The sequence below is a fragment of the Cupressus sempervirens genome, chromosome 2, assembly GCF_028749045.1.
Source record: "Cupressus sempervirens isolate cs-2001-9-10 chromosome 2, ASM2874904v1, whole genome shotgun sequence".
NCBI lineage: Eukaryota > Viridiplantae > Streptophyta > Pinopsida > Cupressales > Cupressaceae > Cupressus > Cupressus sempervirens.
Window position 1 is genome coordinate 287,305,726 of NC_143119.1, and position 27,040 is coordinate 287,332,765.

Sequence of the window (27,040 nt, forward strand, 5' to 3'; positions counted from 1 at the left end):
AGCCAAACCTCCTTCAGCCTCATCTTGTGTATAAGAGTCATAGCCTTTTTCTTGAATACTCCCTTCAGTATCTTGATCTTCCACTTTAAAATTCCTTGGTTTCTAGATTTTTTTAGATTTGAGCACATTCATGATCAAAACCATAAGCCCTTCATGGCATACATGTTCCCTAGTTGGGTCACGCTGAATGGCTTGAGTAGAAATGGCAAGAGATTGCAATAGGTAGGAAGGAAAATTCACCCTAATATTATGTCAAAAATGGTTTGCAAGCACAAAGTGATAACCATACAATTTGGCATATCTACCATCCAAAGTTAAATATTCCATAATGACAAAGAAAACAAATCGCCACGGACGAGACACAGAAGCCGGGTTAAAGTAAGAAGTACCTATCTTAACCAGACGGTTTCTTTCTTGTTCGGTCTCAACAAAGTCCTCAATTGCCTTGTCTGATATCTTCCTTTCCCTGTAGAAATTCATCCCATCCAAATCCAACCCAGTAGCCTCCGCAATGGTCTCAACCGTAACCTCCATCCTCTGATTCTTGACCAAAATTGAGCCATCCTTCCAAGATTTTACAAACTGGTGCGAGATAGCAGGATCATTTCCTTTAAGTCTCTCCATGTAGCCGGTAAAATTGCCACGCCTGAGGATATCCCAAACCTCTGGTTTATTCTTCCATTCCGCTCAACTAGGCGGTTCGACCCGTTTCCGCTCTCCCCCCATAATCTTTGCAAGAGACACCCTAATTTGCTCTGACTGAGAAACCCCAAACTCTCTACAAGATGAAGCTCTGGTTTTCTCACACTGAAGAACCCCAATCACCTTGCAATCACCACAACCTAAACACTGACAGAAAGAAGTAACCCATAATCTGTGCGAGCTACCCACATTTCCAAAAATAATTGCCCACTTCACTACAAAGAGGTAAAAATCATAATTCCCTGACAGCATCATTATTAAAAGATGTTTGTTGGGATTTCCATTTGTCATGCTTGACAAACTCGTGGCCATCAGTAGGTAAAGTGGCATATGAATCCCATGTGATTTTTTGATCATTATAACACGCCATATTGGAAGCCCAATCAACTAAGCCATTTACTTCCCTATAATTATGGGAAATAATGCAATTTTGAAAAGAATTAATAATATCCCCAACCTTAGATACAATGTTACTAATGCTCCATGATGGTGGGTATATCTTCTTTAAGCAATTTATAATGTTGAGTGAATCACCTTCAATCCAAATATTTACCAGATTCAAGTCTTTGGCACACAGAAGACCATAAAGAGCAGCTGAGGCTTCCACAACATGATTGGTTTGACACCCCAAAGGTATAGCCATACCACCAACAAAATCACCATAAGAATTCCTAATCACCACTCCACAACCAGTAGTGCTTGTGTTCCCTTTCGAGGCCCCATCGAAGTTCAACTTAAACCAATTAATCGGAGGACAATCCCATCTAGCACTTTCCCTTGGGTTAGGATCCTTTGTATCCAGAATCAGGCTCTTAATATTCCAATTATTCATCACCCCCACATCCCAATCATTAGAAGGTTGCTGTCCCTTACCGCAAGTTTTGATATTTTCATGCAGAAGGACCTTGATTTTATGGAAGACTTGAATAGAGTTGGATTCCACTCCTCTGAAGATCCTATCATTACGTTCTTTCTAGACCCCCCAACAAAGATAAGGAAGTATAAAATTCCACAATTTAATAATCAGAGGGTTCTTAGAAGGAGCTTTCCAAGACAAAAAGAACAATTGGATAGTAGCATGAGGGACCTAGTCCATATTCATTAAGTTCCAAATTTTATCCCAAACCTTAGTAGTAAAGGGGCAATGGAGCATTAAATGATTCGCCGATTCCTCATCATTCTTACAAAGAACACACCGATTAACAATGAAGAATCCCCTCTTCTTGAGATTATCAAGGGTTAAAATTTTGTTTTGCAAAAGAATCCAAAAAAAGATATTAATTTTAGGAGTCATACCTTTTACCCAAGCCATTGCCCAGTAGGGAACCTCACAATCTTCAAAAGAATTAGCAAAAGCTGATTAGTTGAGTACACACCACTAGGATCCTTTTTCCAAATCAGAACATCATCTTCATGGTTCAGACAATAAGCATTCAAGCATTTAGCGAGCTTAGCAAGATTCAAATCCATGCTAAGAAGATTCACCTATGAGTCATTCTTCCAGTAATCACTAACTAGAGTACTAAACTGAGTCTTGCACTACTCCATAAACCCATTCCATCTTGGATCCTCACAAAAGGGGTAATCCAAAATCCAAATATCTTCCCAAAAAAGTATCTTCAAACCATTTCTAGCCTTCCATTTGACTCCTTTCCTTAAAATGTGTTTAACTTTCTGAGCATTCTTCCAAATCTGAGATCCCCCTTGATCAGAATCAGAGAGAAGGAAATGCTGAAAATCAAAGTTATTCCAATTATATTTATAATCCCAAATATTCCTCCTTTGCCCCTCTTCCTTATGCCATCTCCAAAGAAGTTTAGCCAATAAAAGTTCATTCATAAAAGAAATCCTCCGAAGCCCAAGCCCTCCCTTCCCCTTGGGAATGCAAACATTCTCCAAGGCAATAAGAGGAAGTCTCTTTTTAGTCTCCATACCTGTCCGCAAGAAAGTTTTCTTTATTTTCTCAATAGCAAGTGCAAACTTTTTGGGGATTTTAAAGACACTCAAAGCATAGAGTGACACACTTTGGAGGATAGATTTCAAAACAATGACCTTCCCAACCTGACTAAGGAGGAATCCCTTCTAGCCAGAAAGTTTCAAGTGAATCTTGTCAATCAGAGAGTTCCAAAAATTATCAGGGGGAGATAAACCCAAAGGTAGCCCCTAATAAGTTCCAGGCAAGATTCCACTTTCACACCCAATAATCCTTTTAATCTTTAATTGTCTAGCCTCACTAACATTAATAAAATAAATCACACTTTTATTCCAGTTAATGGTTTGGCCAAAAGCATCCCCATAGTCAGTCAAAGCCTTCTTAATATTCCTAGCATTTCTCATTGAGGCCTCCCCCATGACAATAGAATCGTCCACAAATTGCTGATGCAAGCACACTAGAGCAGAGGAGGAAGGGCTAAGACCAACAAAGTCTCCTTTAACAACCATATTATTAATAAATCTTCCCAAGCATTCAGCCAGGCTAATAAAAAGAATAGGAGAGATTAGGTCTCCCTGTCTAAGGCCCTTGGAGGCCTTAAAAAAGGAGGAAGGGGAACCATTAACCATAACAAAAAAGGAAGCCGAAGAGATGATCATAAAGATAATATCCTTGAATCTCTTATTAAAGCCAAACGCTTCTAAACACCTAAGGAGGAAGTTCCAGTCAACTCTATCATACGCTTTAGAGAGATCAAGCTTAAGCAGAAACCCTTCCTTCTTAGACGAGACAAGAGAATGGATGTTTTCATGAACCTTATGTGGTAATGTTAGAATGTTGTGAATCTTTCCTTGTTCATCGCTTATGGTGCTGAAGCTAAGATTGCTGTTTCTGACCCAAACTCTAGAAGTAAGTGATTAACTCCTCAATGTCGTTTACATCTGTCTTAGATATGACAATATGAATTATATCTAAGCCTACTATCTATCTTTCATGGTGATGATGTATTCTTGCAAAAGTAGTGCTGTTGTCTTTGATGGGTAAGTAAGTGTCCGTAAATGGGTTTGCAAGCTGCACAAATTCTTAATCCAAGCAGATCCATGTAGGATTAAGAACCTATTTTAATTTGTTATATTCCCTAAATGAAGGACTCCAATCTCTAACTATATAGCCCTCCTTAAAGAAAGGAGGCATTCTCAAGACATGCCTATTCTCTTATAAGAGATCACACTCTTCCAATATACTACTATGAATTATTCAGTTCTTAGTCAATGTGACTCTTCACCAATGATTGGTTTATCATTGTCTTAGACTAATCGTTATTTATTAGTCTATGTTCTTTAATAATCTTCATTTATTATGCATCGGTAATATCCTAGTCAGCAATGGAGTTTTTATATATTAGTTGATTTTTAATTCAAACAATGGTATGTCCGCTGATAGATCATATTCGAGGTAGTCCTATTACACATTACTCATTGATTAGTCGACTTACTATTCTGGTAGGCTTGTTTTTATAATATCATGTACAACTCTAATAAAAACTAGACTCCGAAAATAATATCCACACCTAAATTATGCTCCACTCTATGCATTAGCAATTTCAAAACCACCGTTCCATTTGCTCTATCCAGAATTGATTAACAGTGCATAGCTTGTAACATTTTTCCTGCTCCACTCCCTTCACTCAAGTCAGTAACATGGTTCCACAGAAAGACATATCTAGACTTCTGAAGTATATGCTCAGTCACAGCAAGAGTATTATCACACCATCACACAGGTTTTGTCCATATCATTACATTCAGAAGCATACACCAAATTTCTGCTAATACCCACACATCCTGGCTCCATTACTTGCTTAAAACATCAGCAATGTTCATCCTCCTTTTAAGAGAAATGATTTTATTGGCATTTGTCCAAAGCACCCAACCCTTGTAAGATTAAACTACAACTGATTATTTCCAGGGAAACACATCAAGAAGTAAGCAACACTCCCTTCTTTCATTATCAGTCTCAACACGAGTTTTGTGATACATGTGACACCGTAGCAATGATACTGCCCAGCCCATAAAATCCATGACTCAGAACCACACAATCATGACAGATATTATGTATTGCTAGTTGGTAAGAAAATGTGTTGACCCCCAAATAGAAATGACTTTATATCCATCCAACTCCACCTTATTCAAATGGACAATGCATTCCTCTTTTTCCTTAAAAATCGTGGCTTAGCTCCACCATAATACTATTCAGTGAAGGCTAGAATAGTCAAAACACCATAAAAGAATGATTCTACTCTAACTAAGGTGTTACACAACTGCTACTTGAAGTTGACTTAAAATAGCCACTTGAAGTTGACTCAAATAGAATAATAAATTTGTTCGCAAGAAAGATGCCAAGTATTTATGAGTGTGTATCCTTGATGGAACCATATTTAGATTTGCGGCTATATTTGAAATGACAATAGAAGCCGCTGCAAATGAGATTTCATAAGAGTCATTTAAAAAAAAAAATACTCGATGACATGTCAATCCCAATTGGCACGAGGAAGGATGAAGTTGACAAGCAGCCGACACAAGTATAGGTAGACGACCAACTGACTCAAGCAAACACCGAAGGAGCTCAACTAGACAATCCAGCAGCTCAAGCACTCAACCAAACAGCTCAACTAGACAACCAACCAGCTCAAGCACAATTAAGTAGCTCATGCAAGTAACCAAGCAGCTCAACCATAACCAAGTAACTGAAGAAGACAACCAAGCAGCTTAGTCTAATTCTCTATTACTATGAATAATCCTCTGAAGTTTATAGCACTTTAATCATCAACCTTTGACATCAATAACAACTTATTCAACAATCTTCCCATTTTTATTCATAGCAATTGGATCTGAAACCAACATAAAACAAATAAGCTTTGAAATAATACTGCTCTCCTTGAGTTACTCTGAAATAAAGCTGCTCTACATGTCTTATTTCTCCCCTTTTGACATCAATGACTGAAATGTACTTGGATGAGTGAAATGGGGTTGAATGAATATGATAATGAAAACCCTTCTTGAGTCCAAACAACAAATTGACGACAGTAAATTCACTCCCAACTTCTCCCCAAGAATTTAAACGTTTCCTTTGGTGGAGGCTTAGTAAACCAATCTACAATCTACTCATTAGTACAGACATATTTCAATGCAACTTGTTGGTTACGAAGTTGTTCACTCAGGAAATGATATGTAATAGGAATAAGTTTAGTCCAGGAGTGCATAACATGATTTTTAGAGATATTAATTGCACTTTTGTTGTCACAAAAGATGGATATTGGATATCCAAAGTCTACCTTAATGTCTTTCAGTGTTTTCTGCATCCATATAACTTTGCCCAGCAAGATAGGGCTGCAATGTACTCTGCTTCAGCTGTAGATAATGAAGTAGAAGCTTTCTTTTCACTCAACCAAGATACATAGAGTCACCTAGAAAGAATGCACCTCTACTTGAGCTCTTTGTATCATCAATTTAACCATCCCATTCTTCATTTGTATAAGTTGTGAGTGTAAAATCATTGTCTTTAGGATACCATAAGCCATAACATAGTACCTTAAGATTCTGGAGGATCCGTTTAACTGCATGAACATGAGTACTCTAAGGTGTAGCTTGAAATCCAGCAGCATAACCAATATCTTGCATAATATCAGGTCTAGTAGCTGTAACATATAATAAAATTTGTATATTAGTAGCTGGAGACTTTCATCTTAACTTACATCCTGTCACCTTTGGAGTGTTTACAGGATTGTAATCCTCCATTCAATATCTCTCTAATATACTTCATTTGAGAAATAAATATGCCTTTATCTGTTTGATGAATTTGTAAACCAAGGAAAAATGACAACTCACTAGCATGGACATTTCAAAATCATTCATATTAGTGGCAACAACTTGACACATTTCTTCACAATCACTACCAAAAACCAGATCATCAGCATAAACAACAACAATCAGCATATGATTACCTTCTTCTTTGACATACAGATTGATGTCCACTATCCCTTTTTTGAATCCTGGCTGTCTGCAAATGACTATCCAGTCTATCATGCCGAGAATGCAGGGATTTTTTAAGATGATAAGAATGCCTTTTACAACTTGCATACATAGTTCTGATCTTCTGATATAACCAACCCTTGAGGCTGCTGTATTTAAACTTCTTTATTCAGAATACCATTTAGAAAATGCAGATTTAACATGCATTCACAAAATTTTAAAGCTTTTGAAAGGAAGCAAATGCTAAGAACATTCTAATTGCCTCTAAAAGTGCCACATGAGGAAAAGTTTCTTTGAAATCAATGCTTACAATTTGCACATAACCTTTGTGCACGAGTATTGCCTTGTTCCTCAACACTTTACCATCTTCATTTAACTTATTTCTATGCACCCACTTCATACCAATCACATTTTTGCCTTGGGCCTTGGGACAAGTTCCCATGTTTCACTTTTTTGGAATTTGATCAAGTTGTTCTTCCATGTTTGCCAGCCAATGTTTATCTTCAGCTGCTTTTGCAAAACTTTTAGGCTCAATCATGAACATCAATATCTCCGTTTTCAGAATAATCAACAATTCTTGTGGCTTTTGGTCTATCCTCTTGCAAAATCTGATCAATAGGATTATTTCTTTGAACAAATTTAGAAGTCTCGAAAAAGGTCCTAGATATGTTCTTACCTTGGTCATTTGTAGGTGTCCTCTTTATAATTTCATCTCCTGCCACCTTTTGAACACATGAAGGTGTATTTCTAGAATTTACATCTGCTGTCCCATGTTGTATGCTTGAAGGTGTTTGTTAAACAATACTTTCTTCTTCATCTACTTGACAAGCAATCATTATCACTCTGCATCTCGTCATGAATGTTAGTTTTTTCTTGAACCTTCACATTAGCACTTTCAACTGTCTTCCACAATCTTTTGTTAAAACATGTTTTACTTTTTCTTTTAGAAGAATAACCCAAGAATATACCTTCATCAGCCATGGGATCAAACTTACCATGTTTGTCTTTATCTCTCTTATTATAACAAGGACTACCAAATTTTTTGAAATTTTTCTAGTACCCTATCATCAATTTAGTATAAAGGAGGATTCATCCCAGCCACTGAAGGGGTCACATTGTGCTGTGATTCAAGGGATAAATAATCATTACTCAATCAGCCAGTTGGTAGTTATAAAATGGCAGATTAGAGTTTTGAGGCATGGGCAGATCATCTGACAACTAATACATTCAGCAATCCCTTGCAGTAGCAAACGTAATCATCATGAGAATGATTGAAGAATATAGCTTAAGAAATCATCGAGGAAGAATCAGACACGACAACCAGCAACAAGAAGAAGACTTAAAATCTGAAATTCATACAAATTGCAATCATCAGATCAGAAGCAACTATAGGAATTAAAGAATAAGATAATATTGAGATCAGGCTTAGGAAAGCACCAGACTCTTGGGTATTTCACAATTGTTATTACTAGCATTCAATAATCTAACAAATGTTCGTTTTATTATCATCCCCTCTACATCATTTGTCAATCCATTATCTTTATTTATGGTTTGATATAGTATGCATGTATCAATTATCTGTTTGTAAACTTCCATCATTATAGAAAGGAGGTGGTGTAAGGGAAAATGGACTCAGGGCTTGGATTTACTTCCATTTTGCTTGCCGCTGGGGCCAAGAGGGCCAACGCTTTGCTCTTGGACATAGAGAGGACAATCATGGAACCAAGTACAACACCCCACTAGGTAGGGACCTTAGGTGGATGTCCATGTTGCCTTCCACCGAGTTCAAGAGGGCCAAATTTACACACTTAGGTCTGGTGTGGGATGACTTTAGGTGGGCCTAGCGTGTTTGTTCTCTAATGTGTTGAAATGATGCTATAAATATTATATGAGTAACATGTGTTATGGACAAACACTAACACTAATAGAGGATGTGTGTATGTGTGTGTGTGCTTATGATTTACAAGATTTAAATCTAGGATCACCTTTTGAAGAGATCTTCTACTTGGTAAATTATACTTCTAACCCTATTTTGTTGCAATTGTGATTCTAGAGCAAATTAGGAAGGGGACATTACAAACAACAAGTTTCATGAATAAGGCTTAGAAGCTTAGCTGAGGCATAGTGACTAGAGAAATAGTACAAAGGACTTCAAATAGATGGATAAGATAATATAAGATAAATTTATTAATGTCCAACAAGGGACCACAAGGGTCTAAGGGATTGGAAGACATACAACAAGGCAGTAGGCCCTTTGAGGGTCTCATAGACCTAGTATGTCCAAAAGGCGAGTTGAATGGTCGCTTCGTCCCTCAAATAGGAGATACTGGAGTGAAAAGGGAGATGATGAGCTCATCTGAAGTCGGCCTAGGCATATACTGAATTTGCATGGACTCCTAGAGATAAAGTGCAAGACACCATTGATCAATGTATCTGAAAAATGAACAAATGGACGTGCACTCTCTGTATAGGTAGTATAATCTTCTCTTGATCTCGTAATAAATGGGGCAATGGCGAACGAAATGAGCAATGGATCTCATTGGATTAACATGATTATGATATAGAAGGCTATGATGTTCAAACATTGGCTGAGAAACTATTTATTACATGCAAAGCCATTGATTAGGACCATGACAACATTGATAAATAAAAAACCAAAATAAAACTCTAATTTTTCTTTCTCCAATAGGCTTGAAGTGTACAATGTACAACCATTAGACATTACAAACATATAAAAGATCTATTTTTGTTAATTGTCGTCAAATGGTTTCCATCATATATAAGGTTCCTAGGAGGCAAACAAAAATTTAAATTAAGGGTGTTCACATAGAGAACAATATTTTTGCACAAGGAAACCGAAAAATAAAGTTGCACACATTCTCATAAAGTTAAGCAAGTAAGATGTCTCCATTAATTTGAATAACAAATATGTTGTAAACCGATCTTACTTTAAAATAGCTGTAAAGTTCCATTTCCCTTCCGACACGTTCCAATGGTGAAATGGCTATCAATTGTTCGCCAGATGCACATTGAAAAGACCGTACGGTGGTGTATGATAGGCAATGAACACAATAGAGGCTGTACGATGCTATTGGGGTGCAATTGGGAGCCATATGGAGCTTCTGATATGACTATACGATATTAGGGAGATGCTATAAGGACTGTGTCCGTACGGTGTTGATCTAGAGCTGTGGGGAAGGTGGAGTGCAATGTCATACGGTATGTGGAGTGGAAATTGTGAGATAGGAGGGATGAATAGGTTGTACGGTAGAGCAACTGCTGATTAGGCCGTACGGTATAACCGTATAGTAGGTGTTGTTTAGACCAAGGAATTGGTAATGGGTTGTATGGTATGTGAGATTGAGCTACACATACACCAACTATGCTAATTAATGCCAAAGCAATTGATTCGGTCCGATTCCAGAGATGTATATATGAATCTGCAACAAGGATGGTGCTCCGATTTGCCAGATCCGAGCAAAGTAATACACAGACGGAATAGGGTGAGGGTTGAATCGCACCAAAACCAAAATAGTCAAGAAGTGAAGATCTTTCACTTCCGAAATGGCGAACAATAGTGAACTCTAATAGGAATTTGCATTCAAAGAGAATAATCAAAATTGCATACCAACTACTTCTTACATGCCATGCTTAAATACCCTTCGGAGAAACTTCCTGAGGGTTTACAAAGATAGCCGACAGCCACTCCTACGGAAACAATTGAATAAAAAAGGGGTCTGAGATATACTAAATCAATCGGTGGCCCATAAACAAAGGTTTGATTAATTATTTATTTTATGATGGAAACATTACAACAGCATCAGACTATGCATGCATTTATGTGCAACATAAATCCATGGGTACTTGGAGGCCTGACTTAGAGATGTTCCAATATCGGAGGCGTCTAGAAACTTCTTGATGCAGAAGGTTTTTTTGGCTGTTGTGTTACACTATATTCAGAGTCTTTGATCAGAAATTGACGTCTCTGGCCAGAAAACTTAGCCTGCATAATGTTTCATGCTGAAATTTTGGACGATACAAAAGTTAAAGTGATCACATTTACCGACAGTATAGACATTTTGAGAGGGACATAAACAGTTGAATGTCTGATTTCCTGTCATTGTAATGGTCTAAAGAGAAATGCCTTTACTATTTACAGTTAGCTTATGACTGATTTACTATTCTTGCTTTCAAAGTTCTGTGTCATGATATCTTGTGGAATTTATTAAAATATATTAAAAAAATGTTGTCTCTATGTATAATTAACATAAATCAAGCATTTTGCTAATGTTCAAAATGACAATCTTATAACATTATCTGCTACCCCTTTGTGTATCACTAATAGTGTTTAACTGAAACAAATATACCAAGTCTACCCAAAATAACAAAGTATTTGTTGAATTGTGACAACTTTTAAATGCTTCTCAGTTCTGTGCAACTTAGCCTTGCATTTGGCTTTGTTATTTGGTATGCTTTGATGCCTAACAGATTATTTTTTGGCTTGTTTTTAACTGCATGATTATAGGGTCCGGGGCCAAATGCACGAATAGTCTATATTGATGGTGCATTTGATCTTTTCCATGCTGGACATGTAGAGGTATGCTCTACACACTGTATATTCTTTTACAAACTTTTAAAACATGTACAATGGGATCAGTATTTTTGTTTGTAGCCATTCAACTTATGATCTGAAGTTCTCGTAACATCTGAAATTTAAGCCACCACCACTAAAGGGAAAACGAGTTGTTCATTGTGTAACTTCACTATTATCTAAATTGAGATTGCATACACATGCTTGAGAAGGCATGTTTCATGCTTCCAAATTTTTTTCTGGAGGGCTTGGATTATTTCTAATTTTGGAACTGTTATTATGTTCTAGTCTGCTGTGTTTATCTTGTTGCAGCTAAATATCAAGCTTTATTAGTTTCATATAAAATATAAGCATTGTAGAGTGCAGTGTGATGAATTCACACCCAAAGAGCATAGAGATGAAGTGATTATAAACATCGAGGGATTGAGATACTGTAACTTCTCCATGCTCTCAAATTTTCTATCATTACATCAGATGCTCATTTGTATCATGGTGTTCAGAAGCCTGAGAAATATGATGGCCTATGTTTTTGACATACTATATGCATTTGTTCCACATGAAATTAATGAGAATTTATCTTGAATTTCATTTGTCCTGGACAAGTGATTTTGTTCGTGAAGGATCTATCTTGAATTTTGTTTGCCCTGGACAAGTGATTTTGTTTGTGAAGGATTTATATTGAATTTTGTTTGTCCTGAACAAGTGATTTTGTTTGTGATCTTGAATTTTTTGATTATGGTGTTTTATATAGTTTTGAAATATTTCCAGTTCAGCTCATTTGAATATTTTGTGATTATCAGATACTAAAATGTGCAAGAAAGTTGGGAGATTTCTTACTTGTCGGCATTCACACAGATCAAACTGTTAGGTAATTTATAAAAAAATTGGAACTTTTTTCTTCAAACCTTCTATGTCAGTTATCTATTTTTAAGTGAAAAGAAGTTCCATTGGCTCATTGAAATTTGAACCATTTTACTATATTCTTTTGTAAATTGTGTATACTCTTTGACATATGCAGTATGTGTGGTAAACATGAATACATGATTTATAGCTGTGTTTTGTATTAATAATGTTTTCATTTTCTAGTTGGTTATTACATTTGAACGAATAGTTTCTTGTTATCTTTCCTTTTTGTTTGACAGTGAGAGCAGGGGACCTCATCATCCTATTATGCATCTCCACGAGCGCAGCCTTAGCGTGTTGTCATGTCAATATGTGGATGAAGTTATTATTGGTGCACCATACGAAGTCACTAAAGATATGGTTTGTGCTGCGTATCCATTCGTTCCTGTTTCTAATTTTATGCTTTGATAAATATTTTTTGTTTGAGGCAACTTTGAAATCAGACAATCACATTATTATTTTGTATAAACTCTAAGTTCCTTGTTCTTTATCATTTTTTGGTTACATTTGCATGAAACAGCTGTGGGAGGCATTTAATATTGAGCTTGAATGCAGACAAAACCTCTTTTAATGCTACAAAATTGAAAAAAAGTCTCTCTTTTAGTTTTCTAGCAAGTTGAATGTTTTGCTTGTATGTATTGCTTTTGTGATAGGCATAAATGGCTGGTACAAATATTACAATAAGGTGAACTGATTCCTTTGCCTGGTCATAATTTAAACATTGTATTTTTGCCACTCGAATGTGGTGTAGTTTACTTGCTAACTTCTTGATTCAGAACTTTAACAAAAATAATTTATGGTAAAATGAGGGATGTAATTAATCATTTCAGTTTGAATTTGTAGTCAGGATCAGTCCAGAAGTTATTTTATACTGACGAATTAATGATCTTCATTGATATTTATCTTGACATAAGGATCTTGATAATTAGCATTCTTCGTAGTTTGATTTTCTTTGAGTGTATTTTTCTTTGATGATAACTATAATTTATATATATAAATTATACAACTTTTCTTCTTGTTTGAAATGATTGGATGCAGGTACAGTCCATGGCTTATTTTAATTTGGTCATTGATGTTTCATAAGTTGTGTACCCAAAATCTTATTGATTTTTTCAAAATCAAATGGTTACTTTTTTTGATATGTGTTTATGTTTAAAGACCATTGTATATTTGCTTCACATAACTTGGATTAATATATATTCTTTATCAATTATCATGAAATATTTTGAGTGTTCCTGTCTTTGAGTGGCGCTTCCTTGTAATCTTCAAATGCATTTTTCAATAGATGTTGTCATGAATAATGGTTTTGGAATTAGGAAAATAGGAAACACTACACACTGAAGAGGATACTATACGTTGTCATGATTTTTGGGTCAGGTAACTAGGAATTTAAATGCACCACATAATGAGGAAGCATTTTGGCCAACAACCTGGGGCTTGGATTGGACTTGTGGGTGACACCTAATGTGAGGAGCAAGTCTAATGGGTTTTGAACAAAGAACCAAAAATTGGAATCGGATCGGAATCGACAAGGCCTACTTGAATCATGAATCGCCTATGAATCAGCTACGAATCAGCAAGTAAAAAAAGCCTTGAAATTCAAAGATTTTAAAATTGGTGATTTTTTACCAATTTGTTGATTTTGGGGCCGATTTTGCCGATTTTTGGTGATTTAGACGATTTTTGAGGCAACGCTCAGCGATCCGATTTGGTGACTCGGAAAAAATCGGCTATATTTCCTCTGATCGCAAAATCGCCTGATTTGCAATGATTCTCGTTACTCTAGTTATAAATGCAAGTCACATAACAGTTTCTCACGCGTTACCACCTAAGTTAGTGGTTCGAGTTAGATTCAAATTTCGAGTTCGAAGAACTGGTACGACAAAATTTTGGTAAGGGATTTGGGTTTGTTTGTACAAAAACATATATATATATATATATATATATATATATATATATATATATATATATATATATATATATATATATATAGAGCCTAGAAGCATAAGTCAAAATTAGAATGTCACATAGTATCATAAAATCATATGGTTTAAACAAAAAAAACCATAAAACTATGTGACATTCTAATTTTGACTTATGCTTCTAGGCTCTCTCTCTCTCTCTCTATCTATATAGAGCCTAGAAGCATAATTCAAAATTAGAATGTCACATAGTATCATAAAATCATATGGTTTAAACAAAAAAAAACCATAAAACTTCAAACTTGTAATCATAGCATCATAAATCGTGATCATACCATCATATATTTTAAGTTCAACGTAAAAAATTCAAAACTTTAAAATGAAATCATGATTCATAACAACAAGTTCAAGTATCATTGTTTCAAGTTCAACTAATGGATTAACAATTTGTTAATATTCATCTTCTTCTTCATCATCATCGTTGTCATCATCATCATCATCTTCTTCTTCTCCTCCTAGTTCTTTGACATTAGTTGACTCAGCAACCGAGCTAAGGCCAATGAGATCAACAACAACAATAAGGGCTCATTTGGTTGCGGGGATAGGAAATAAGAATTGAGAATTGCTATTCTAGAATAGAAATTCGATCCCCATGTTTGGTTAGACAAAATAGAAATGGGAATTGCTTCAAAATATTACAGCCAAAGCAATATCAGAGCAAGAAATATGAGAACAAGAGAAAATGTAAAACAATGGGAACAAGATTGAGACTGAGAGCTGAATAGGGATTGGATGCTGCCACTCAATCTATTCTTTTGATGAATGCCAATTATTTGTTCATGTATGTCGTTTGAGTGCAGATAGGAAGAACTCCACCAAGGATTAACCACTGCAATCGAGGTCTCGAATGTGGCTGCCATTGCTTGGAGGTTTCTATTGGAATGCTAGATCGGGGCAGAATCGTTGCTTCAACTCAAACGATTGGAACTCACCAGCTACTTTTAAAACTCACCAACTGCTTTTAACCAAGTCAAACAATAGAGACCATGATGAAATGAGTAACGATCAGCTCAAACATCCAGTAAAACTCTAGATGCTACTAAACAATGCAAAACTAGATTCCAGGAGATACTAGGACAAAGTTTAAAAACTTGACATTGTGCCAACAAAAATTCTAATAGAATGTGGTAACAAATCCAACTCAAAAAGTAAACTCAATGTTTGTAGTTTCATAAAGAATGGGGAATCGATGCCTACATTATTACGTGTTATTAATCTCCATGCTATTCGATCAGAATTGGGATGTTCTTTTGGGTTTATAGATTGGGCAAAAATGTTTGCTTACAGATTATCAGTTTGAAGCGGATCTAAAAACATTATCAAAAAGAGAAAGTAAAAATGGGAATAGGAATAGCTATTCGAATAACAAGTATTTTTCGGAATAGACATATGCTCATTTTAGGGGCAAATGGGAATATGTATTCCTATTCTCAATTCTGATTTGGCGCACCAAATGAAGAATACAAAACATATTCCTAATTTTCCATTCCTATTCCAACAACCAAACGGGCCCTAATAGTACTGGCATCAAAATCTTCAATTGAAAGTCGAGAAGTAGAAGCATCAAAGTTCGCCAATTCTGAATTTACATCCCACCTCTTCGTTTCCCCTTTGTATTCTTCTTCTTCTTTTGCATCATCATCATCATCATCATCATCTTCTTCTCCTCCTAGTTCTTCGGTATTAGTTGACTCAGCAACCGAGCTAAGGCCAATGGGATCAGCAGCAACAATAATAGTATTGGCGTCAAAATCTTCAATTGAAAGCCGAGAAGCAGAAGCATCAAAGTCTGCCAATTCTGAATTTCCATCCCACCTCTTTGTTTCCCCTTCTTTGTATTCTTTAGTCTTATGTGAGAGGAGATGTAAGTTGTAATGCACAAATACCAAGTTCTTCGCTCTTTTTGATTGCAACCTATTGCGCTTCATTGAGTGGACGAAGGATTTTGTGCTCCAAATTTTTTCCAATGCAGATGAAGTAGTAACCTATGAAGACATCACAAAGTAAGCAATTAAAAGACAATTTGAATTATTAATCTTGAAGCTTATAATTTCTAGCAATTTATGAAGAGTCAAGACAAAGTAAACTAGTAGTAATTTAAAAAAAAATTAAACTTGTGATATAACTTTGATTGCAATGGGCATAATGTTTGGAATCTTTGGCTGTGGAGGTACCACTAACTATGGGCATCGTTCCTAAATCGATGACGAAGAGCATCATTACTTAGAGATTTTGCATCCACAAACTGTATGAACTCTTCTGTAATCAAATCTTGCATATCGTCATCAAGAAAGAGTTTGAAATGCTACCTTGCATCCATCAAACACTTTTAAATCTCTATAGGGTGGTTGCCTTCCTGGTAGATTAGTATATTGGGTGCTATATTTGAGCGTCAATGCATATGCAAGCAAATGTAGAGTGGTCAATTTTTCTCCTTGATCTACAATAATTGCTTGCAATTGTTTGAAGAAGGTCCCTTGAGGATTTTGCTCTTTTTCATTTACAATTTGCGTGATCTTCTCAAACATTGAGTCTATGCCATCATAGATGTCTCCAAGGCAAGGCCTATCCATGTTAACGTACCTTGGCATGATCATAATGGGCTTGATGAGCTTAATGAGATATTTCCCATGTTCCCACTATAAGTTATCCAATATCGTAAGCTTTATTTTGGATGCCATCTTTTACTTGCCCCTAACAATCCTCTCCTTTCAAAAACATTGCCCCTTTAGGGGAAACTGACAAAACATTAATCAATGGACGATTTCTAGCATCTTTCTACCCGTCTAAAACAATTGTTTCCCTTTCTCAATCCATGAATCCTTTAGGGGCTCCAATTGCTCATCAATCAACTTGACCTCTTGATCCAACAAGGTGTTTTACACTTTCTCAAAATGGAGACCTAAATACCTTATAGGAGCTTCATTAACACTTGTCAACATCCTCTTCCAATATGGAGAGCTAACAAGATTAAAAGACAACCCATTTGCATTCAAGCATCTTGCTGCATCAATGTCAGCAATTTTTCTACTTTGATTTTGAAATGCAGTTTCTAGTGGTCCCTTTCTTTTGTGTGTAATGAGTGCTTCATTTTGAGAATTAGGGGCAACTGAGGTAGTATAGAAGGGGTGATCTTCTATCACAACATTGTGGTGAATTTCATTCCCTTTGCTTTTTATAGGTTTTTTGCTACTACCATCAATAGTATTCTTCTTATGTTCTTTTCTCTCTCTTCAACCAACAAACCAAAAGCTCTATAAATTTTTGCGTTGTTCATTACAACTTCATTGTGGAAAGCTTCAACAACCTTCATGTAAGCATGTCTTTTATGATTTCCTTGTAGGTTTTTGTTGTCATGCTATTGCATCAACACTTATAATCACATTCCAAGAGCATTTGCACCATCAAGGTACAAGACATCTTATTTGTCAAATCTAGCCTATGCTATATATCAACATGCTTTATTTTGGCAACTGAGGTAGTATAGAAGGGGTGATCTTCTATCACAACATTGTGGTGAATTTCATTCCCTTTGCTTTTTATAGGTTTTTGGCTACTACCATCAATAGTATTTTTCTTATGTTCTTTTCTCTCTCTTCAACCAACAAACCAAAAGCTCTATAAATTTTTGCGTTGTTCATTACAACTTGAACAACGTTTCTAGCACCATTTCCTCGATGGCAGAGATGAGAAAATTAACAATAAGTGGCCATCTTTTACTTGCCTCGAACAATCCACTACTTATAATAACATTGCCCCTTTAGGGGACATTGCCAAAACATTGATAAATGGACGACTTATAGCATCTTCCCACCTGCCTGAAACAATTGTTATCCCCGTCTCAATCCATGAATTCTTTTGGGCTTCAATTGCTCATCAATCAACTTGACCTCTTGATCCAACTAGGTGGTTCCTACTTTCTCAAAATTGGGACCTAAATACCTTGTAGGAGCTTCATTAGCACTTCTCAACATCCTCTTCCAATATGGAGAGCGAACAAGATTAAAAGACAATCCATTTGAATACAAGCATCTTGCCGCATCAATGCCAACGATTTCCCTACTCTGATTTTTGAAATTCAGTCTATAGTGGTCCTTTTCTTTTGTTTGTAAGGGGTGCTTTATTTTGAGATTCAGGGGCAACTTAGGTAGTATGGGAGTGATCCTTAATCACAACATTGTGGTGAATTTCATTCCCTTTGCATTTTTTTTAGTTTTATTGCTACTGCCATCAATGGTATTTCTCCTATGTTCTCTCTCTTCTGCTTCCTTGTGCTCTTGAATGTATTTTAACATTGTTGAATTTGACATAAAAATATGAACTATTCCTTTCTACATCACATTCCTGACATTTCAAAGGGAAAACACTACCTCTTGGAAGAGGACGTACAATATCCACATACTTCCACAAAGCAGAATCAAAATGGGATTCTATTCTTTGTTGGGTATTGCCCACTAAGGAAGAGGTAGATCCCATTGTAGTTCCTTTTCCTATAGCAAGAAATTGTATACATATTGAGAATGATATTTCAGGGAAAACGATGGCTAGATCTTATTGGCAATGAAAGATGAATGAAGAAAATAAAAAGGTTAAACAAAACAAAAAGAAATTGGAACAAGGACCTACCTCTTCCACTCATTGTAAGCTTGCAAAGGTGTAGGTAGGAGGCAAAAGCACTTCAAGATAACTCACAAACCAATCTTCCAACTCCTTGCACAAGCAAACTCTTCCTCAAGACATTTTAACATATTTTCACACCATAAATGAGAGTTGGAAGCCAACATAAGCCTTTCACTTACACTTTTTAGGGTTAATGATTTGAAAATATTATAAAATTTGCGGCAAGCCAAATTTGCCTGGGTTTGAACAGAAGAGACACAAGTTCAAACTGAGGCCCAATTTTTGAACCATGACCAGACCACTAGGCAAACTGTACTTGGACCAGGTAGCAGTTTGAACCCAGGCCTGGTCCGGAGGGGGTTTAGGGAAATCAGGGTAACTAAGGTTACCACCAGACCATGCCTACTGAACCTTAATTTCTCACCATTTTGTACATGCATATTGGCTGTAGGACAAGTCCATTTTCTTCATACCTATTCTTTATTTATTTACATATATGCTGCATTTGGTATGGCATCAAACAAATGTACCTTCATAACTACATACCTCAGATGGGTATGTTTAATATTCTTGAGTTATGTTCTATGCATTAAGGCTTCTTAATGTGGTTATATCATTTCTTGCCAGTTCTATTGGTGATTTTGCCTTGATTTTTTTTGTACCGTGTTTTATATATGCCATACTTGCAAATGTTTGCCTATCACCTTTTTGTCAGTTGTGGTTGTAATCAAGTAATGATGGTTGAGATGATGTTCTGAAATCTATAGCTTCTATTCTAAAAAGTACTTGGTACACAAGGTCAAAATGTAACATATTATTCTAATGCTTTCCCTATAAACAAATTATTTCAAATTCCAGTTTCTTATAGTTTCAGTTCTGATTTGAACAGATAACAACATTCAATATCTCGATAGTTGTTCATGGAACTGTTGCTGAAAGCAATTATTTGTCACACGTAAGTTCCTTATGATTTGTAAACATGTTTAAATAATTTGATTATGTAAAATCAGTATGCTCATTTTATGGCATAGATGTTCATTGTCTAATTTTTTTAGTAGAAATGTAGCTCTCCTGAATAGAAGTTTGAAAACATTTGGTGCAGGGAGACGTTGATCCGTATAAAGCTCCCAAGGCCATGGAAATTTTTAAGATTGTAGAAAGTCCTAGAGACATAACAACTTCATCAATTATTAGAAGGATTGTTGCTAATCATGAAGCCTACAAGGTTTTATTTTCTAACCCTTCATCTGTTCTTTGTTTTATTTAGCAATCATATCATTTGTGCATCCACTTATCCATTGCATGGTAATAATTTTTTGTGTATTTTTGTGTTCGCTTAGTTGTTGCATGAGGCATTACAAAAGTATGATATTATTAGAAATGATCTATTTGTCTAGTGTTCTCATCTTTTGCAACTTGCTTCACTGTAATTAAATAGGTCGGTGAGGTAAGCTTTATTATGTTTGTTTATGGCATGATGAACATCGTCTTTGTTAGAATCAGAAGTTTAGCCTTTGCTAGGATAATTGCTATCATTTTCAAATATGATTCTAAGAACGGTATGGACATTCCTACAGAACCTTCAATTTATGTGTAATCTGTAATTTAAATAAACTCAGCATTGTACTGGACTGTATTATTACACAATATTCTGATAGAGAACTGTTTGACCAAATAGTAATTCCTTTCTGAGATAGGTTTGTAATAAATTAAATATAAATAATAAAAAATAAAATACAACAATTTATAAAATACATAATTAAAGTTTAATTTATTAAGGATCACGGGGCATGTGAAGAATCTTGAATAATTGATGAAAAAAGATGTATAAGAGGACACACAAGGAGAACTGGTAAATATATTTAGAGACATCTTTTATTATCTGGTTATTATTTCTCCGGAGCATGGAATTATGTTTCGCTTGAGGAGGAAGCTCCTCATCTTAGAAATTCAAAGGATGAAGGCCCTCATGACAAAATGTAACTATGGAAAATCCCTTTAATTTTTTTTACAGAGTTTGTGATGAAAGTTCCTCAATCAGGCAGATTAATTAATTCTTTTGTAGACTTGCCAAAAAAAAAACAATGCTACAGAAATTAATACCTGATATAAGTCTGAATAAATTTCGGATTATATAAAGCATAGTTACACTGCCCTGGGAGACGGGGGGACAAGTTTTTGAGATGGGGGGATAGAGGGGCCTTGATTTGGGGATGGCAGGGGGACGGTGGCGGGGGATGGGGGGGGTGGCGGAAGGAACAGGGGTGTATATACTATACATATGGTACTTAAAATGCTAGTTATGAAAAGATGCACTACAATTATACAATACAAGATACAAAGATGTAAAAAACTTAAACATTGAACATTGCATTGAAGTTTTCAGTTGGAACATCATGACTCATGATCAAATGACAAACAAACAATGAACATTGAACACCAGCAAATAATAAATATTAGTCTAGACTCTATATTTCAGCCTTCAGATCAATAGTATGAGTATCTAGATTCTACTATTTGATAGTAATCAATGATCATATGAGTCGTGACATAAAGATGATTACAATAAGTATCATGTGCCATGAATCATGATATCAAAATAAGTATATAATGCAAACAAAAACTACAAGTCTCCAAGAGTCCAAATCAAAATGTCAAATCAATGAAGGAGACTCCTTGGCATCCCCTTGCACCCCCACACTCGGAGACCTCTAGCCGTCTCGCCGTCTTTGGCGGCGGTGGCGCTCTAAGTGGCGCCGCCTGAAATGCCGAGACGTCATCCCCCCGAGATGGCCGAGTTTTGGGGGGGATGTGTTCCCAGTCTTGTCATCTCCGACGGCGGTGGCGCTCTAAGTGGCACCGCCCGAGACGGCCCAGTTTTGGGGGGGGGGGGGGGAGGATGTGCCCCGTGTTACACTAATATAAAGTAATAAATAAAATATTGACAACAATTATTTAATATTTAATCAATAATTTACAAATCAGAAATACTAATCAATAATCAATTTTGCAAAAGAGCTTGAAATTATAACTAAAAAGGGGACATTACAAGTGGTATCAGAGTTGTGATCCAGCTAGCTTTCGGGGCGAAGCTATAATATGTTGGATGCATTCTAATGTAATTTACCAACCATAAACAATATCCAAAGAAATTTCCCCTCTCATATTATTGTAGGGCGTTAGAAGGAAATCATTACAATGCAGAGGATCTTCTTACAATATCCTTTGCATTGGGAATCACAGATGAATAGTGTTGCCCCAAGTTTCTAGGACATGGACAGTAGTTGACAGGTGGGACGAATTTTCATGACAACAATATTTTTTGCCGAGTTTGAGGATGGCAAGGCAACTTCAAATGGGGCAGGTATATAAATAGAGGTAAAATATAAAATTTATAGGGAAATTTGCATAGATACATTACATTCATACGAAAACATGGATATAAAGCATGCCATTCAAACATCATAGAACCTTAACATACATCATTTCAGTAGTCAAACTCCATGTGCATTCATTATTCAAAATTCATTGTCTATATGCATGTAATATTAAAATAATAAAATACAAAATTGAAATACACCCAAGAACACAATTTGGAATTCATTGTCCACAACAACAATAACAGTAACAATAGTCCACCTTTAAAATTGAATTACACTACTATTATTCAAGCCTGACATAAATTATTGGTGTACACATTATAGGCATAGTGTTACATTTTCTTTGGAAGATATTCATTCACACAGGAGTGCTAATACATGAATTAACATTCATATGAAATACTAACAAGACAAACCTTGAAAGCTGTGTTGGGAGTTGACTCTTGCAGCTTTGACATTGAATAAAAAAAGGGCTGCTAAGATAGTGGTTCAAGCATGTCTGCCAATGCTTTTCTAACTGTAGACCACATTCGCCAATGATCTAAATTGGGTTTACACTGTACACCCCTAAAACTACACCTCCAATTCATTGTAAGTGGACTGATATTAATATGAACAGCTCTGCTATACAGTTCCAATCATGACATAGGTCTGTTATAGCAGGATGACATCTTGATGCAACCATATTCACCAAATCTTTCATAAAAGACCCAAATCAACTCAAAACCAACCTAGCACTTATGAATTGCCACAGAATGACATAAAGATGCTTGTTCTAGGTTCGTAATGCACATTCAAACTTTCTCAACACCTTTAGAACACGTGTTCAAAAATAGTTGTTGAGAAAGTTTGAATGTTGCATCTATTTAGAACACGTGAAATTAAATTTGATGCAGAGCATCTCGAGTGTAAGAGCAATCTTGCATCATCCAAAAATATTTCTTTAATAAGGGTCGTCTCAATGCAGAGATGTTGTCTATGGAGGCTTGCTACTTAGTAAGTCGGTCATACAAGCTTGAAATCCCCTAATTTCAAAGGTGGAGATTCACTTTGGATATATCAGCCATCCAAATGAGGCTCAGTTCCATATTATGAGTATTTGTGAAGTTATTGCAGAATTTTGGTATGAAAATTTTGTATAAAAAATTTAGGCTTAGTTGTGAAGGCCTTAACGGCTTTGGATGGGCTCCAAAATGAGGCTGATTAGAGCTTGCATAATTAAAGTCCTTTCGATCAGAAGTTGACGATTCCAGAATGGGTTTATAATAGCCAATTGGGTCAACGGTTCACAAGTTATGGTCTCCCAAAGTTGGGCCAACTAAAATTTTAAAAATAAATGTGAAGATTGTATTGGGCCAACTCTATATGTATTTATAGGGTGGTTGCACTCAAGGGTTAGTATTTGATGTCTAGAAACTTCCTATGTGGCATAAAATTGCCTATATAAGAAAGACACGCAAATTGTCTAGGATACCTTTGGGTGATAGTTCGTAGCTCTGTCTTGCAATTGTAATGAAGATGCCCATGTGAGTTTGCATATTGTATTTCAAAATTTTATAATTCCGCATTTATGGTGGTAATAGAAATCCCATATTTTTGTTCTCGCCTATTGTTGTTGTTTCTTTGTTTTCTGCTATGTGTTTATGGTATTAAGGGGAGCACCCTTCATCAGTAAATCAAACAATATCATTTTTCTAGTTGGAGATTATATTTTTATATAGTTTAAGTGAAAATACTTTCAAAATTGTAGTTAAATTAAAGATTTTTTTTAGTATTTTAAATGAAAATACTGGTTGAGGAATAATACTTATATTATTTTTTCAAAAAAAAAAATTCTTGGGCCAAATCAACTTACCTCTAACTAGTTTATTTTTATTGTTTTCAATGTCAAAACATCAAAATTGTGTATCCAAGACGTGTATAAAATGACACCATTCCAAGATCATTTGGAGCTTAAGCTATACTAGACCCATCATTAAGATAATTCAACATAATTCATATGTGACAAGGGATCTACATCCTTCATAATTTAGTCATTCCATTTCATACTTCAACCTTTACATCAACAAATAAAACCTTAGCTCTCTTACTAGGTCACTCTAACATACATTGCATTGTATTTGGTGCAAATCTTTAGCATTAAGTATTAAACACTTTTTTTTTTGGCAAAACATTATATTTATATTAATAATAATTGGTTCAAAAGAGCTTCCAGAGAAAAGAACCAGAAAAGAAAAACTCCGGTCATCGCCTGATACAAAAAAGGGATGTAGAAGAAGAAATACTGCATCAAGAGAGAATATCTATCAACACTAATGAATCTTGTCCTATAGATTCTTAGATTGAGAATATAGTAATTACAAAGAGCCCAAAACTCATTTGAATACAATTCATTGATTGGTGCCAGAGACAAGACCCAGAGCCCAGCGAAAAATGTCACAAAGATTACCATTACTAATCTACATCCAAAACTTCAATTAAGACCATGATATTAGAAAGCCATCTGATGCAGGTGTAATCCAAGACCTTGACTTGCATATAGAATCTCAAAAGAACAAGTGAGATCCATAAAAGAAAAAACATGTGAAATCAAAGAGAGGTCATTGTTTACTATCAAATAAAAAAAGAGGACTCAAGCTAATTCTAAACATATTCTTTTGTCATAATATTAACCAAGTTGGGGAGATCAAGGAGGTTAAGTGGGGAAAGTAAAGAGTTAATATAAACCTCTTCAGTACCCAAATTAGCCAGACAGTCAGCTAAAAGATTGCCTTATCTATAAGTATGCATGATGTAACATTCAAAGATTGAGTCTAGAAGAGACCATACTTGATGCAATATATACTGAATGGACCAATTATATACATGACATTTATTACATGCATTAATAATAATTGATGAATCCCCTTCAACATGTAGCTTAGATATAGCAAGTGGTTTTGCAAGTTCCAAACCAAAAAGCAATGCCAAGGCCTCAGCTTTGTTATTAGTACACTGAGGGAGAGAATATGCTTTTGCTGCAATCACATGACCTTTAAAATGTCTAATGACTATGCCATAGCCAGAGTTGCCTGGATTTACTCTAGAGGCCCCATCAAAATTGAGTTTGAAATAACCCTCACTTGGAGGAATCCACTTGGTTTGTGCTCGGATAAGAGGAATCTTGGATGGGCACAATGGAGCAGGAAGATGAGGGAAAAGTAAACCCTTCCACCGCTGAATAATATAGCCATCCCAAGGAGAAAAAAACATGTTTACCCTTATATTTACTTACTGAAGCACTAACAAGCTCAACAATTGATCTCTCTAATGCTTCCAAAAATTGAGGAATTGGAGATGACGTTTGTCTAAAAATTTTCTTGTTTCTTTCCCACCAAATTGCCCATACTACAGAATTGGAGATGCAGGGATGCACTTCCAAAAACATGAAAACATTGATTTAGAGTATAGGATTGGCCATGCTTGGAATAAATCCCATAGAGAATTAGGTAATGGCATATGAAAATTAAGCTTATCAATAACAAAATGCCAACAATCTTGGGCAAAGGGGCAGTTTAAGAGGAGGTGGTCTGTTGTTTCTATAACTTGCAAACAGAGCACACAGTTAAAGGGATCATAAATGTTCAAATCTGTGAAGACGATCACTAGTTAAAATTCAGTTCTTAAGTGCAAGTCATGCAAAGCATCCTGCATTTGGCAGAATTGAGCTATTCCAACAGAATTCAAAAGCACGATATGTGGTCTGATTATACTGGTTGTGTTGGAGAGCCAAGTATCCTAGTTTAATAGAGTATTTACCATCTTTAGTTGGAACTCAATAGAGGCAATTTGGATGATTAGACATAAAGACATTCCTTTCAGCTAGTACTTGTTTGAAAGATGTAGCCTGGTTGTGGGATATAGGAAGAGATGAGGGGTCTTGCCAAATGACTAGCCTTGTGAACCTATGAATAGTTGAGACATAAGTAGAAAAGGATGTCCCTCAAGCTTGAATCACTATGTTTGAAAAATCTTTTAGAGAATCAATAGTGGCAAGGGGGGGAACCCATTCCACGAATCAAACCAAAAATTAACACTATCCCCATTGTTCACTTGCCATGATATAAATGAAGTAATAACTTCTCGAGAGGCCATCATGAAATCCCAAATGACAGACCCCTTTGGTGGATCTAGCACAGTAATAACTTTGGAAGGTTCCAAGTAATCTAAATATTTCTCTTGCAAAAGGTGACACCATTTGGCGGAGGGTTTTTCATACATTTTCCAAACAAGTTTAGCACGAAAAGCCCTATTCCTATTGGTAATGTTGGGAAGTCCAACACCTCCTGTTCTATAGGAGGTTGACATGGCATGAATAGAAATTAGCAGTACTTTCTTCTGACCATTCATATTATCTAACCAAAGAAAGGTGCAGATTAAAGTTTCAATTTGAGAGATGATACCTTTGGGGGCTTGTAGAATGGAGAAGTAATAGTTAGGAATGGCAGAAAGAACAATTTTGATAAGAAAAATTCTACTCGAGAGGGATAACCAGCGAACCTTCCAAGCACTAATTCTACTCTTGATACAATCAATCACAGATTTCCAATAAGAGGGTTTTTTTAATCCCATAAAAAAGGGAACGCCAAGATAAGTAGAAGGTAAATGATCATGGGGAAAAACCAAGAAGACAAATTTTTCTTTGCGAAACCAATTGGGATGTATTGAAAACATAAATTTTAGATTTAGTTGCATTGATACATTGACCTGAAACTTGTGTATATAGGTCAATGGCTTTCTTCATACTCTGTGCTTCTTGATATGTAGATGATCCAAATAGTAAAGTATCATCAGCAAAAAGAGAATGGGTTATGGACAAAGATGTACCAATAATATTGATACCGTTCCACAACCCTTTTTGA

The 27,040-nt window shown here is 35.7% G+C and overlaps 1 protein-coding gene across 1 annotated transcript in view; it reads left to right on the forward strand.

Moving 5' to 3' along the window:
• Positions 1-27,040, forward strand: part of LOC149572186 (ethanolamine-phosphate cytidylyltransferase-like) — a 90,278-nt gene that overhangs the window by 46,491 nt on the left and 16,747 nt on the right. The window contains exons 4-8 of the mRNA XM_089813452.1: positions 11,189-11,260; positions 12,055-12,122; positions 12,397-12,517; positions 19,649-19,714; positions 19,862-19,984. Coding sequence (XP_089669578.1) covers positions 11,189-11,260; positions 12,055-12,122; positions 12,397-12,517; positions 19,649-19,714; positions 19,862-19,984 — 450 coding nt within the window. The remainder of the gene's footprint in view (positions 1-11,188; positions 11,261-12,054; positions 12,123-12,396; positions 12,518-19,648; positions 19,715-19,861; positions 19,985-27,040) is intronic.